The sequence below is a fragment of the Berghia stephanieae genome, chromosome 7 (genome assembly GCF_034508935.2).
Source record: "Berghia stephanieae isolate SIO BIC M18660-M18661 chromosome 7, UCSD_Bste_1.3, whole genome shotgun sequence".
Classification (NCBI taxonomy): domain Eukaryota; kingdom Metazoa; phylum Mollusca; class Gastropoda; order Nudibranchia; family Aeolidiidae; genus Berghia; species Berghia stephanieae.
Window position 1 is genome coordinate 32,578,875 of NC_088366.1, and position 15,347 is coordinate 32,594,221.

General features: G+C 36.3%; 1 protein-coding gene across 1 annotated transcript in view; it reads left to right on the top strand.

Annotated features, from left to right (window-relative positions):
* Window positions 1-4,912: 4,912 nt before the first annotated feature.
* Window positions 4,913-15,347, top strand: part of LOC144977098 (GMP reductase 2-like) — a 118,098-nt gene continuing 107,663 nt past the window's right edge. Inside the window, exons 1-4 of the mRNA XM_078921895.1 lie at window positions 4,913-5,199; window positions 8,564-8,683; window positions 9,136-9,219; window positions 9,497-9,670. Of these exons, the coding sequence (XP_078778021.1) occupies window positions 5,113-5,199; window positions 8,564-8,683; window positions 9,136-9,219; window positions 9,497-9,670 (465 nt within the window). The 5' untranslated portion in view covers window positions 4,913-5,112. The remainder of the gene's footprint in view (window positions 5,200-8,563; window positions 8,684-9,135; window positions 9,220-9,496; window positions 9,671-15,347) is intronic.

Sequence of the window (15,347 nt, forward strand, 5' to 3'; positions counted from 1 at the left end):
ATTCCTTTATTCATCCCATAGGGGAAATTCGTCTCTATGGCCTATTCCAAGGAAAGGTTTGAATAACTCAGGTATGAGCCGTAGTGCAGCGCCGCAAATTGAGCTTAGGCGAGGTGACCTGCTCAAGGCCACAGCGCAGCGGCGGGTGATCGAACTCGGTACCTTTCGGGTACGAAGCAATGACCGTACCGCTGAGCCACGCTACCCCCTGTAATAATAATAATAATAATAATAATAATAATAATAATAATAATAATAATAATAATAATGATGATGATGATGATGATGATGATGATGATGATGATGATGATGATGATGATGATGATAATAACAACAACAATAATAATATGAATTAATTATATACTTATATCTTAGAAGCGCATTGTCATGATTTCACCACGCTAAAGCGCGTTTTACAGTACTTCATTTATTTCCCAATCCGACGCGTACTTATTTTTAGGTCTGAAAACCAAATGGCTATGGTTCCATTTTTGTAAGTGACTTACTCTCAAACCAAAGTAAAATATCCTTCATTACAACAATGTTAAAACGAGCCCAAAATCACAGACTACCGTGTTATCTATGCCCATAATAGCGTCCGTTTATCAGACCTGCAAATATGTTCACGGATTTCATAAGTGCAAATCACCTGTTATGCATCCTTTTGGTACCAACGCACTTACAATTTTCGTCAGATACTCAACACATGAATTGAGCGGACATGTGAGTGAAAAAAAAACACAAAAAAAAAAAAGACAAACAAACAAAAAATCTTGATCTTTTTTCTAACGCAATATCCACTAAACGTACTCAAAGCGCTTTACAAAGGGTCCCTGACCAACAGGAACACGCGTAACATGAAGAAAGAGACATGACACCTGTTATGCGATAATAATATTACAATTTTTTTCGACAGCGACAACACTGTTGACGGCCAGGTACTCATTTTACACCTGAGTAAGGTGAGAGAATGTGAGTAAAGAGCCTTTTCCAAGGTCTCAACTATAAGCCGAGCGAGGCTCGAAAAAAAAATGCTGTTAGTACTCACAGGCACAATCCCGCATGTAGAGTTGTTTCTATCATTGTCAAAAATCAAGTCACTGACCACCATCATCATCGCTTGAATTGGTTACGATACGAGACACCATAGGGGTACCGCTCGGACATAAAAGATGAATCGTTCCCATAACAGCCAAGTCGCGAATTACGATTTTAATGCTAGATTGTGGTTTCTTCAAATAACATACATCCCATTGTTTATTTTTTATCTGATAGTAACAGCAGACCATATATTCAACCATATTGTAATCTGATCAACAGGCGTAACTCGTTCACTAAGAAAACAGGTACAGGTTGCTTTGTGACTCAGAATTAAATGATCAATGTTTCTGCTCTCTTGTCAGAGCAAAATTAATCCCGCATGTACACGGTTAATCAAGAAAACAGAAGAGCAAATGAGGTTGGCCGGACATTTTTGAGACATAAGAAAGGATCGTTGGTGCTAAAAGAAAGACGTGCAGTCTATCTTATACTCTCGTTATTTTCCCATGGTAGAGAGCTAAAAGATTAATTTTATGTGGTCCTTGATGTTTGCACCAGGAACTTTCTCCGGATTAGACGGAGAGAGATAACTATCTCGGGATTAAACATTTTTGTGTAGTGTTTGGTGTTGTTTTGTTTTCTTTTTTTCGGGGGGGGGGGGGGGGGGCGTGTTATTTTTTATTGGGGGTATCTTTTTTCTTTTTTTTCTTTGCGTTTTTTCTTGTTTTTTTTTGTTTTTATTTTTGTTTTTGTATTTTTTTTTGTTTGTTTTTTGTTTTTATCTTTTGTTTGGTTGTTTGTTTGTTTGTTTTTTGTTATTATTTTTTGGGGGAAGGGAGGGGGGGGGGGGGGTTAGCTTTTTTAATGGGGGGGGGGGGGGGGGGGGGGGGGTTGGAGAAGACTTTGCTCTATTTTCCATCCGTTCATTTTCAAACATTAAGTAATATTGATTAGGAATACATGTCCGGTTGGTCATTTCTCTCTCACAAAGTAAAATGTCATTTTTAACCCATCGCTTCAAAACGGTATTATGTCGGGATGATACTGAAAATTGATTATACTCTATTAATTTTTTTTTTTTTTAATGAAACTGGATAGCGTATATATTGCTTTTTATTTTTTTTAAAGTGAGGAGGCTGAATTCAGTCCCTTAAAAGTATGACAAACAAAAATGGGATATTTATGATTATTTTATTGTTAAATTCACTGTTGTTGAGCACAAGAGTCATTCTGTCATAACATCGAATTGGGGCGGTGGGTCACATTTTGTTCACTTTTCGATAGAATAAGTTTTATGAAGTACGCAGATACATTGGAACTCGTAAAGTTGAACTCCTTCAGGGCGGAGTTCGGTTCCACTTTAATCTGAGACTAGATATCTTACCTATTTAGTCCAAAAGAACAGTAAGTGTAATCTTACTCTTGACTTCATTGAATTGCCGATATGTACAAGACAGGACAGGAAAACCTTTAGAAGTATGAGAAAATATGAATTCCCCCCCCCCCCAAACTAATGAATATTTTTTTCCTCTCAACCAACAGATACGTCAACTAAATAATCAACCAAAATGTGACCCTTCCTCTCAAACGATATTATGTCGGAGTCAAACAGATGTCAAAAGGTGACAATGAAATAAAGAAAAAAAAGACCAGAAATTAATGATGTTAGGAATTACATTACATATCCATTTTCCTCAAAAAATCACAAAGAATTAACCCTAGTTTCATATTCTTGACATATTACCGTTTTGAGGTGGAGGGCACAGATTTGGTTCAAGTAGATCCCAAGTAAAGACACGGGAGAAAAATAAATAGAGAAATCTACCAAGCTGAAAAACGCCATTGGCATTCTAAATAAACAAACGGAAAAATAAATTGTTCAAATAAAATTATTATGAGACCCTTTGGTAGAGGGGTTCTGATCATTCCCAGCTTAAGCTGAGACTTTTATCTCACCCCTCCCACCAACCATCCATCTTAACTCGTGAAAAAAAGCACCTCACGATAAACTGGCAAGCAATTGCTGCCGTACGTATAGTGCTATATAAATTGGGGTAAGTTTCGGTTCCATAGGTCTTATTGCGGTGAAGGATTAATTTTTTGTTCTTCTTTTGTTGGTGTTATTTTTAACGAGCTTTACGCCTTATTTGACGATCTAAGCTTTTATGGCATTATCATTATATATATAATTTTTATTTAAGAACAATGAAAGCCCCGTTGAATTTCAGACGACGAGACAAAATGTAGCCCAGCGGCTCATACTAGTATATTATTGTCCCCGTGCACTACCGTGCAGCAGTAATTGTGGATACCATGCTAACAATGAAAAATAGCGTATGTAGAAGTTAAGTAAATAAAAAGCCTACCCACTATATATTACTTTATTATTATACACAGCCCAGAAACCACCACCATGTTTTTTTTTCTCCACTCCTGAACACGCATGCACCCCAAATTCTCTCTCTCTCTCTCTCTCTCTCTCTCTCTCTCTCTCTCTTCTCTCCTCTCTCTCTCACACACACACACCACACACATAAACACACAAACTACATCAGCTAATCGCAATCAGCAGGAATAGTCGTTGAATGAAGTTCATATTATTCGCCTTTCTTCAGTCTACATCCAGAGCCAACGAATAATTATTGATGTAACAGTTTGGAATTGTTTATTAATAATACTAAAAAAAAAAGAGATCGATATTCAATCCATAATGTAAAAAATATTTAACAGGTGGTAGTCTTGTTGTGAATGTGATCATGACGATGATAGGGATGATGATGATGATAATGATGATGATGATGATTATGATAATGACGATAATGATGATGATGATGATGATGATGATGATGATGATGATGATGATGATAATGATGATGGTGACAGTGAAGAGGAGGAGGAGGAGGAGCAGGATGAGGAGGATGAGGAGGAGGTTGAAGAGGAAGGGGGATAGGAGAATGAGGAGGAACAGGAGGGACATGAGCAGGAAGAGGAAGAAGAAGATATGTTGGTAATGATGATGATGATGATGATGATGATGATGATGATGATGATGATGATGATGGAGGAGAGGGAGAGGAGGGAGGAGGAGGAGGAGGTGGTGGTGGTGGTAGTGGTAGAGGATGATGCCGATGATGACGATGAGGATGAGAATGGTATTGATGATGATGATGATGATGATGATGATGATGATGATGATGATGATGATGATGATGATGATGATGGTGATGATGATGACGACGACGACGCGACTACGACGGCTGTGATTTATTTCTAAATAAAAAGACAATTGCCTTCCACTCTCCCATCAGTGGGGTATGGGTGAGGGGATAAAATACAAGATGCGCATTGAGCATCGTTTTCTTTTGAACCCTGCCAGTCAGTGTGTGTAAGAGCGCGCCCTTACAAGAAAGGAAATGGGTAATACTTATAATATTGCATTGACAATAGTAATATTGACACAACGTTTGGACCTATATTGTAGTCTGATTTGGGACCACGCTTGTATTGACTTAAAAAGTAATTTATAAAATTTAATTGTGCACGGAAAAAATACGTCCGTTGACCATAATATTGTAATACGAATCTGATTATGTATCTGACAAAAATTTTGATCGATAGTTGATGTCTTGAAGGTGTTAAAAAGAAATACAATAAAGTCAAAGTCAAATGTCCATATTTGAAAGCAGCTATTTGCCCGGTCTTCTATACCATAATCATCCCTAGTTTTTATATTGTACAGTTAAATTTTACCGCATAACTGAAAGGTATGATTCATCATGAATATCCGTACGTTTATTGAATTTTATAGCAGTAAACTAAACAGAAGTATCTATCCACTTATTGTGAAAGGCGCATTTAATCGAAATTTATTGAGGACGATCTTTTCTTCTTTACCTACTTTCTAGCAGTCGGCGGTCGGCATTCTTGACCAAGTGCGAGCTCTGAATACCTGTGATAGTCGAGACTATCCCTCACCAACGGCAACGAGCACCATTTTTATTTCAGTGAGATCTATCTCTTGTTACCATTTTTCTTTTGGCTAATTTGTAGCCACGGTCTGATACAGTAATAATGCCTCATATTGACAACGACATAAAACTAGATTTCAAGGATGTTCTTTTCCGACCCAAGAGAAGCACCTTGAAAAGCCGAGCGGAGGTGAGAACATTTTCCTTAGGCTTAGGCAACATTATTCTTTTTAAAATTTGTGAATTATATGCATCTTCACTAAAACATCACTACACCACCTATCTCCAACGTAATGATGAGCACGGGTGTATTATTTCACGATAATTCTATGTGACATATCTTAAATATGGTGGCGTTTTTATGCACCTCCGTTGGAGGTGTACAAAAACGCACCGTTTTTATGCACCTCCGTTGGCGATGATGGCTAATTAATGAAAATGTTGCTGCATACGTCTATGAGGTTTAACGAGTTTTAGATTGTAGTTTTGCACGTTGCTTCTTAGTGATTACCGATGTACGTTTATACAATGATAATAAATTAAAGGTAAAAAGAAACATGGCACACAAATACTGATCTCAAATAAATAAATAATTTTAGAAAATTAAAATCTAAGTTTTAAAAATAAAACTTGATAAACGTTTTTGAAAAACAACAGAAAGAAGAAAAACAACAAAAATGATGTCTTTCTCAATAAGGAAACTTTTTAAAAAAAATGTCTACAATGGGAATCGAACCCAGTACTTTCAAGGTTAACGTCTGACAGCTTATCCACTGCGCTACGGAGCCACCTGACTGTTCATCACATTTAATGTCTTTCTAAAACATTATTTTACCTTCAATGCAACTTCTATTTTCTAGTTTTATATTTCGATTTTTTAGATTATTAATATTTTTATATAAATTTATTAACAGAACCATCCTACAGATGTCACAATATAAATTTCGTCATGTCCAAATACAGAAACACAATATCGCTGATGAAATTGGGTGGAACGCGCATGCGTGACGGAGGTGTATAAAAACGATCCGCTAGATACACCGTCAACGGAGGTGCATAAAAACACGATATATAAATATACCGCCAAGTTTGACAACGTATTCCAAACAGGGTGGTTAGTTTAATTAAAGAGGTTTTTAAAAAACTTGAATAAAAGAGTGAATTGTGCCTCACTGATGAGTTGTATGTTTATGTATGTTTGTGTTTGCAGATTGACTCGGAATATTTGATTTGATTATAAATTTTAGTAAGGCAGTAAGGGCCTAGGGGACATTTGTTTGTCTCTTCACTTTTTTTCTTTTTGAAATTTTAATGAGGCATAGACAGGTACTATCTAGGTGTGCCTCAAAATAATGACCCCACTAAGAAGCAACGAACCAATTTTCTTAGCCTTCATCTGTGTCGAAACTATATTCATTTTGTGATATTTTGGAAAAGGAATTTTTAAAGAAATCTATAATACATCCATCCAAAATTGAAGGAAAGTCTTCTAATTTTTTAATTTAAATTTAAACGGACTTGACTCAAATGATCAGATTTTTTTAGGGCATCATCTTTCATTTAGCAGTTTCCATTGGAGATCATTTATGAGGGGAGTTATGCTCATATCCCGCTCATAGTTTCCACTGACAAATCTGGTGCCCGACTTTTTACTTTTTCTAGCTCGTTGATTTCTTGTGATGTGTGTGGGTCCCACACTGAGCATAGTCCAGCATGGGCCTGACATCTGCCTCATAGCATTTATTTTTCACAGATTGGTGGCAGTGGTGGATTTGTCTGTTGGGGAAGGTCATGGTTCTATCCTTAGTAGCTGTGTTCACAATATGCTTCTTCCACTTCATACTACTGTCAGGGTCACACTGAGGTACTTTGCATTCTCCACATATTGTATGGCTTTGTTATGGATTTCATAGTGGGAGTCGACTATGTTTTTTCTTGAGAGGGAGTGTTTACAAAGTACAGTATAGTGAAGATTAGTTTCCTAGGTATTTGCATTTGGAAGAATATACCTATTGATGACTGTTATTATGTCTGTCCAGTAGATTGAATTGATCATTGTTTCAATTTTGGGGTTGCTGAAAAATCTGCCTTCAAAATTTTGAATCTCCCTCTCCCCCATATATACACAGGCACACAAATCTCCCAGCAAATTTTTTTGGTGTGTTGGCTAGTCAACAAACTGATATCAGACTTATTTAACACCCATTTTACTTCTGTCAAATAAAATGTTGGTTGACACGCTTCAGAATGTCATTTGGTATTCTCACTGCATTAAGCGTTCCTTTTAAAACATTTTTGAAAAGGGGATTGATACGAAATAACCCTTCTCCTCCTCCCCACCACCACCACCACCACCAAAAAAAAAAGTTTAATAATAAAAACACTGAGAATGGTGTGGCAGCAGGAGCAAACAATTGCATTGCAGCGTATGCTAAGTGAATTCTTCATTTTTTGGGGGTCAAAATTCCTCATTTACATGTTTCTGATTCCTCATAGCCGTTGGTCTGATATCAAAGGATGCTTGGTTCGTGTCTCTCAGGCTTCTCATTACTACCAAAACTGAAGTAGAGAATGCTTTTTAAAATGAAGGCTGGAAAGAAAGCTGGAATAGATGTTTTTACTGACATGATCAAAGACCAGTTTCCCAAAGGCAATTTAATAATTAGCAAGAACGCATATCAAATGTCGATGACACTTCAGAATGTTCCAAAAACTGAAAAGAAGCTAAAAAAAGTTCTTGCAATCTGAACAGTTTGCAAACCAGCTAAATATCAGCCAGCTAATGCACACATTTTATGTAAGCTATCTATTCAAACTCTGAATCCTGTCATACCACCTGATTAACCTTGATTTAGGCCTTACCATAGCACAGCCAAATAAGTATTAACTTGTTGATGCTGCTGTTTTCATTGAACCGGTCAACAACCCATGGTATTGTGTGGCATGATGGTTTGATGATAATGATGATAATAATAATAATGTTAATAAATATATATTTCTGTAGAACCTAAACATCCCTTAAAGGTGCTCTGCAACGCTTTCGTTAGTTCAGATAAAACACACACAATGAGACAGATAGTCACACGACTAAACAAACCACCAAATAAACAATAACAAAGTTGATAATGAACCCCCCCCCCCCCCCCCAAAAAAAAAAAAAAGGAAGGAGCACATTTAAAAAATATATATATAGAATAAACACAAAAAAAACCCTCCACAATTACACTCCCAATAAATCTCCTAATCAGACATGTCAGCTGGGAGTTAAAGGACACTCGTGTGAATTGTCTACTCAGTAAGAGGCATATTTTATTGTGCACATACAAGTATTTGATACACCACACACATTGTTTTCCTTAAATTGATATAAAGTCAACCTTGCCTAAAGTCAACAACTTTTTTGGTTCTGAGATGTTGACTTTAAACAGACTGAATCAAAATATGAAAGTGACATACCAGAGACAAATTCTTTGAAATTTGGATGTGTCATTGATCGCACAATAACTTTCATCTTCAAGTTGAGGATGTTAAGTATATTTACTTTTTCTCCTCAGGTCAACTTGATACGTTCCTTTGTGTTCCGTAACTCCGGCCACTCCTATACTGGGATCCCCATCATAGCAGCGAATATGGATACTGTTGGCACCTTTGAGATGGCCAAGGCCTTAGGAAAGGTATGTTAACTCTCAATATTTTTGTCTTGAACGATTACTCCTTTAGCTTTTATTATTTAAAAAATTATTATTCTTTTAGATTTGTGATACAGATTAAGTTGTCATGCCGTTTCGATTTCCATATGAATTTTTTTTAGTGTGGGTTATTTACAGATCATCCCTTCGTCTGTCATAATCAATAATTGTAAGAAGTGAAGAACTTGCATTCAGGAAATTGAATTTAATATAACGTTGCTTAATAAGATATGAATGGTGTCGTGACATATAGCTTGAGTCCTGATATTATGATTTTTCATATTTATACTTATTTGAAGGAAAACACGGTGCTATGTCCATTTTTCGGTCTAGATGGATTTTTTTTCTCTTTTAAATTTATTTTGCCCATGATTTGTTGACATAAAAATATTTATCAACAGTTGTTAAATTATGCCTAAATTTTTATTACCTTTCAGCATGCCATGTTTACCACCATTCATAAACATTACACTGTGGACGACTGGAAAGAGTTTGCTGCTGAGAATAAAGATATTCTACAAGTAAGTTTATAAACTACAATACGCATTTCCATTCAATTCTTGATCATTGATTACAGCACAATTTTGGGATCCAGAGAATTCATTTTATTGGTTAGGCTGCTGGGGCTTATAGATATCCTGTAGTTGCTAAGTTTGTTTTTTTATTAACTTTTTTGAATTTGATTTTCAATTTATTTGTTACATCCAGTAACCTCTTTGCATTATTTTGTTGTTGCTTAATTTAGATTTCTAATATTTTTTTTTTCTTGTTATAACTTTTGATTTAATCTCTGATCAGAATGTGGCAGCTAGTTCCGGTATTGGTACCGGTGACCTTGAGAGATTGAGCGCTATTCTTGAGGCAATTCCTGAGATTTCTTTTGTGTGTATTGATGTAGCTAATGGATATTCTGAGCACTTTGTTCAGTTTGTGAGGGATGTGCGCAAAAAGTATCCCAAGCATACAATCATGGTAAGTTTTGATTTAAACTTTTAAAATAATTTGTTTTTAAGATTTGATTAGTTTATCACTGAAACTGAGAGAGAACATATCAAATTGTTTTGTTGTTTTGTTTTTAGGAGTTTTAGGAATTTTAAAGTCACAAGGCTTATTTAGATTGTATTACCACTATTCTTCGTTTTAATTAACAACTGATTTTTATATAAAGGCTCAAGTCATTGGGTTAGAGATAACTCGTTTTAACTTACTTAACTAGTTGATGCTGGGGCAACAGAAAATGTACATTGACAGAGGAAACTATCAGCAATATAACCAGGTCTTGCTTGTCTTTAATTTATGATGTCTAATTTCCTGCATGGCGTTGCTATCCAACTTTCTGGCATCGTTCATTCTTCAGAGGCAAACTCAAAGCTGGATTTATTGCCTTGTCTTTATTGTTTTAATAAGATTCAAATTGACTTCCCATGGTTTGGAGGAGAGGTCACTAATAATAATAATAGATCTTTATTTCCATAAATATGGCAATTTGTCATTTAGTTACACTTGTTATAAAGTTATATGATAACTATAACATTGAACAGATATTTCACTCCTACTTTCTCTCTCTCTCTCTCTCTCTCTCTCTCTCTCTCTCTCTCTCTCTCTCTCTCTCTCTCTCTCTCTCTCTCTCTCTCTCTCTATCTTTCTCTCTCTCCCTCTCTTTCTTTCATGTGTATCTCTCTCTCTTTCACACATGCGATATGCACAACCTAAACAGTTGCATTTCATATTCAATTTGTTACAATAGTGGCAATTTGCCCCAAATATTATCATCATTATCGATTTGTCAATTAATCTAACATTAAATAAATTAATCAGTCAATCAATCAACACATCAGTCCTTGGTTTTGCTTTACCATATGAAATTTTCAACATTTTTATTGCTGATGGAACGAACGTTGATTTGTACTTTTTAGTTCTACATTTAATCTGACAAAACTTTCTCCCAGATGGTATAAGAATTCATGGTATAAAATATGTTTTTTATTGTTGGTAATTGAGAATGCTTTTCTTTCCATTGCTTTCCATGAATTCTGTCTACTCCATCATGAAGATGTTAATTTGTTTGAAATAATTCTTTTCTGTAACTTTATCCTTTAATAATAGCAGTATCATCGGCATATTTCACTGTAAAAACAATTTTCAAAGGATGATGTTGTCCTCTATCCCCCTTATATCTATTTTCCTTTCCACGTTATCTTGCTGAAATGACTAAAAAGAGTAGCACGTGCCTTAAACCCCCTAAAATATAAAAAGCAAATAGATTCAATCATGAATATATTGAAACTTTAGCAGGATATCCAAAGTAGGCCTATTGTTGAAACGAAAAGATCAACAGTAATTGTTTTGGATTAAGTTTGATACGTTTAAAAATTTGTTTTGTGTTTATTATTATTTTTCATTTTAAAATTTCATTTAGTTTTTGCTCCCTAGGAATAGCATATAGATTACAACAAAGCATAAAAAAATGACATTTGCTTAAATAATGGGAATATGTTATCACTGATTCCTAGAAGATCTTGATAACTCAATTGGTAGAGCACTGGACTCGAACGCAAAACAAATCATTTTAAACTAGGTAGATTTGGGTTTTAACTCCTGTACCTAGCTTTATTTGATAGTTTTGGTCGGGCAAATTTGGCATGAATTTTTATATGACAAGTATTCCAACCTCCTTAAATTCAAGGACTGCTTGAAAACTCCTTGATTTGGATATTATTGAGAAAATCTCCTCGAAAACTACCTAAATTTTGCGAGATCACCACTACTACAACCATATCATGATCAGTGCCACCATTACTACAACCACAACACCATCATCACCATACCAACATAATACAACAACATTACGCATCATTATCATTACACCACTACTACAACCAAAACCACCACCATGTGATCATTATCCTACCACCACAACTACAACCAAAACACCACCATTTCATCATCTTGTCCTACCATCACCACGCCTCCACATCATCATCATCATCATCAAACCACTACCACTACCAGACATCATTACACTACCACCACACTTCAACAACCATCACAACACATCATTATCATCACTACCCCACCACCACATTACTGTCCCGACGACCACTACTACAACCACCACCACAACACATCATCATCATCATCATTACAACGTCCTACAACTACAACAACTACCACATTATTTTCATTACCTTCCTTGTAATAATCACCACCATGAGGATCACGCCACCACTACTACAACCACCACCACATTACCAACCCTACCACCTCTACTACAACCATCACCATATCAGCATCCCTACCACCACTACTACAACCACAACTACATCATCATTATCACTACCAGAGTTACTAAAACACCACCCCCTCTACAAACATCATCATCATCACTACAACCACACCAATTAATCATCATCAGTCATTACCATCAACCATACTAAAACCTCCACTACTACACATCATCATCATTACTGTCGCCACTACCTCAAATACTACATCCCAATCCCTACACACTACTCAACCACCATTACTACAACACAAACCCATCAACATCTTAACACTACTACAAACTCCACAACCATCTCTACTACCACTATACACATCACATCACATTCTTCCCCACAAGTAACAACAACCACCACCCTACCACCACTACTATAAAAACTACACCACGTCACCATACCCTTCACCACATATTACAACAACCACCATCGCCATCCCTACCATCACTACTCTCACAACAACCACTGCCACCCACTCACATCTCTACCACCTACACAACAACCACTGCACCACACACAAAATCTACCACACTACTACAACAACCACCACACAACCCAACTCAACTCATATAAACAACCATCCACATCACATCCCTACCACCCTATTACAACAACCCCACACCATCCCACCACTACTCAACAACCCAATACTACACATCAACTAAAAAACAAACAACACCACATCACCATCCTACCACCAAATACTACAAACAACACAACTACAACAACCACAACCAGATCACCATGCTACCACCACTATTTACAACAACCACCACATCACATCTCTACCACCACATCATTATCGCTATCATCACTACTACGACATAACTACTACAACCACCACATCAACCATTCCCATCACACAACTGCAACAACCACCAGACACATTACATCCATACCATCACTCTACAACCACCACCACCACATCCCATCCCTACCACCATACCTCCGATAGTGGGCAGGGAGGTACATGTTTGTGTCTTCCTTCCGTATATCTGGTTTCCAACTTGTTTTCTGTCTTTGCTTGGAATGAGATTACTTGGTTTTGTCTCGCTGGATGGGAGGGAAACAGTCAATTTATAGTTAGTTTTGGGAGATGTATTTTTTTCCTCGTAAATATCTCTGTGTTATGCTTTGTATTATTTTTCCTTTTAATACGTCTTATTTTTAAACATTGAGCGTGCTTTTCTTGGCGGGACCTGTGCTTGTGTTTTTGGATGAGAATTTAGAATAGATTAAGTGTGATTCAGACCAATATCCTTACATGGTTTACATTTGTAAAATTCAAGGACCCACCAATAGTCGACGTGATGTGATATGGAAAGACTTACAATCTGTGACCACTGAATCGTTAAGATTTCTTATTTACCCACTTGGCTGGGTGATAAGTTGTTTACATGTTATTGTGAAATTGGACATATTGAACGGTGGGCATAAAATTGTTGACATAATATTGTTCGTTGGGCATGCTGGCGTACAATGTGGGAAAAAAACAAAAAGCATGTTTTTTATTTTGCCCTGTTCAATACAGAGATTCAAAACAACCAACGCCCAAACATTTTAAACCTTTATCTTGCTTAAGAGATTTTTGGAGTTGTCTTAGTTTATCAATACAGTGGGATCTGATATTGGAGTTGACTTTTAGAGTTTTGACTATATGTGGATTCCACTAAAGTTTCTTTTTTAAAATTCTGGTCAAATTGAAAATAATCTGTTTTGCCAGTGTACTACACCTATGATATTTAACAGCAGTGCTGATGAAATAAATAAAAACTTTACTTTAGAAAGGCCATTGTCATTATCAATTATCCACGACTCATCACACAAAATCCCCCCATTTGAATTGCGTTTTGATTGTCTTCTAGCCTCATCAGTTCTAATATATTGCTGTAACTGCTCTTTTGATGAGTGAAAGGCAAGTAGACATAATTGGATGAATTAAGGAAGTAATTGTGACTGAAAAAAGCAACAATAATATACTACTATAAAGATTGATTAACCACATACACACAAAAACAAAGATGAGACATAAGTGTGGCAATGCCTCTCTGGAATGAGTTGCTCCATGCTTCATGTATTCCCTCACAGTGCTAATTGAGCAAAATTTTAATCTCATAACTCACAAGTTAACTGTTAGGTTTCATTTTATTAATTACAAGGACTGGGTGGCTAGGGGTTCACGGTAGATGGATGAAAAATCACCATCATGTCCTGTGTCAAATTTTTACACCTGTGCTCAGTTGCATACATTTTGGTGACACTCGCTTTTTTATGAGCCAGTCATGGGTGTCCTTTGGGGTAACGTGTTGGGTAGGGTTGGAAAAAAATAGAAAAGAATTCATAACTCTTTTTCTCTCTCTTTCTCTCTCTTCTCTCCTCTCTCTCCTCTCTCTCTCTTCTCCTCTCTCTCTTTTTCTCTCTCTCTCTCTCTTCTCTTCTCCTCTCTTTTTCTTTTTTTTTTCTCTCTCTCTTTTCTCTCTCTCTCTCTCTCTCCTCTCTCCTCTTCTCTTTCTCTCTCTTTCTCTTTTCTTCTTTGTTTATTTTTAGAAGGTCTTGTCTTAGAAAGATAAAAAAATTAATTGCAAGGGTGATGATGATCGGAAAGCAATTGTTCAATTATTTTAAATTTCTATTTTTCTTTTGTTTAGACCATTTTTGCAAGTTGTTAGTATTCGGGTCTAATTTAAAACTACATAACCAAAAAGGTTGCAGTGACTGTCTTTGGGCAAAAATTTATCATCTCTTGATGGATAGCATAGATTAATATTTTGAGTTTTAAAAATTATTTTCTCAAAAGGACAATTCTTAAATATTTCAAAAGAGTATATTATGTAATGTTACGCAAGTATCATATTGTACAAGAAAATTTTTTTTGCTTTTACTTCAGTTTGCCGATGGACTGATCCTTTTCCCTTTTTTGACAAATGCCAATCATCCGATTAAATCACTCGTCACTCAATTTCACATCACCACCCAATACCACTACAAAACCACCATTAAAAAAACCCCACTACATCACCATCCAACCACCCTACTACAACAAATCACCACCCACCCCATACTATAGCCACCACCCATCACCATCCCTGCCCCAATATAAACCACCACCACCACCATCCCTGCCACAATACACAACCACCACCTCAGCACCATCCCTACAAACACTATACAAACCCCCACACACGTCCCTACCCCATCAAGCGGGTGGTTGGATGGGAGAATACTATGAGTTCGCGGGTTCATCCGTAGTGATGTCTTTCTTTTTCTTTACTGCTATTGTTCTTGGTTTGTGATTGTATTTTTGCCAGGGGATATTTTTTTTTTGTAAATCTTTGCGTTTGTTCTTGGTTTTTATAATTTGTTATGAATCT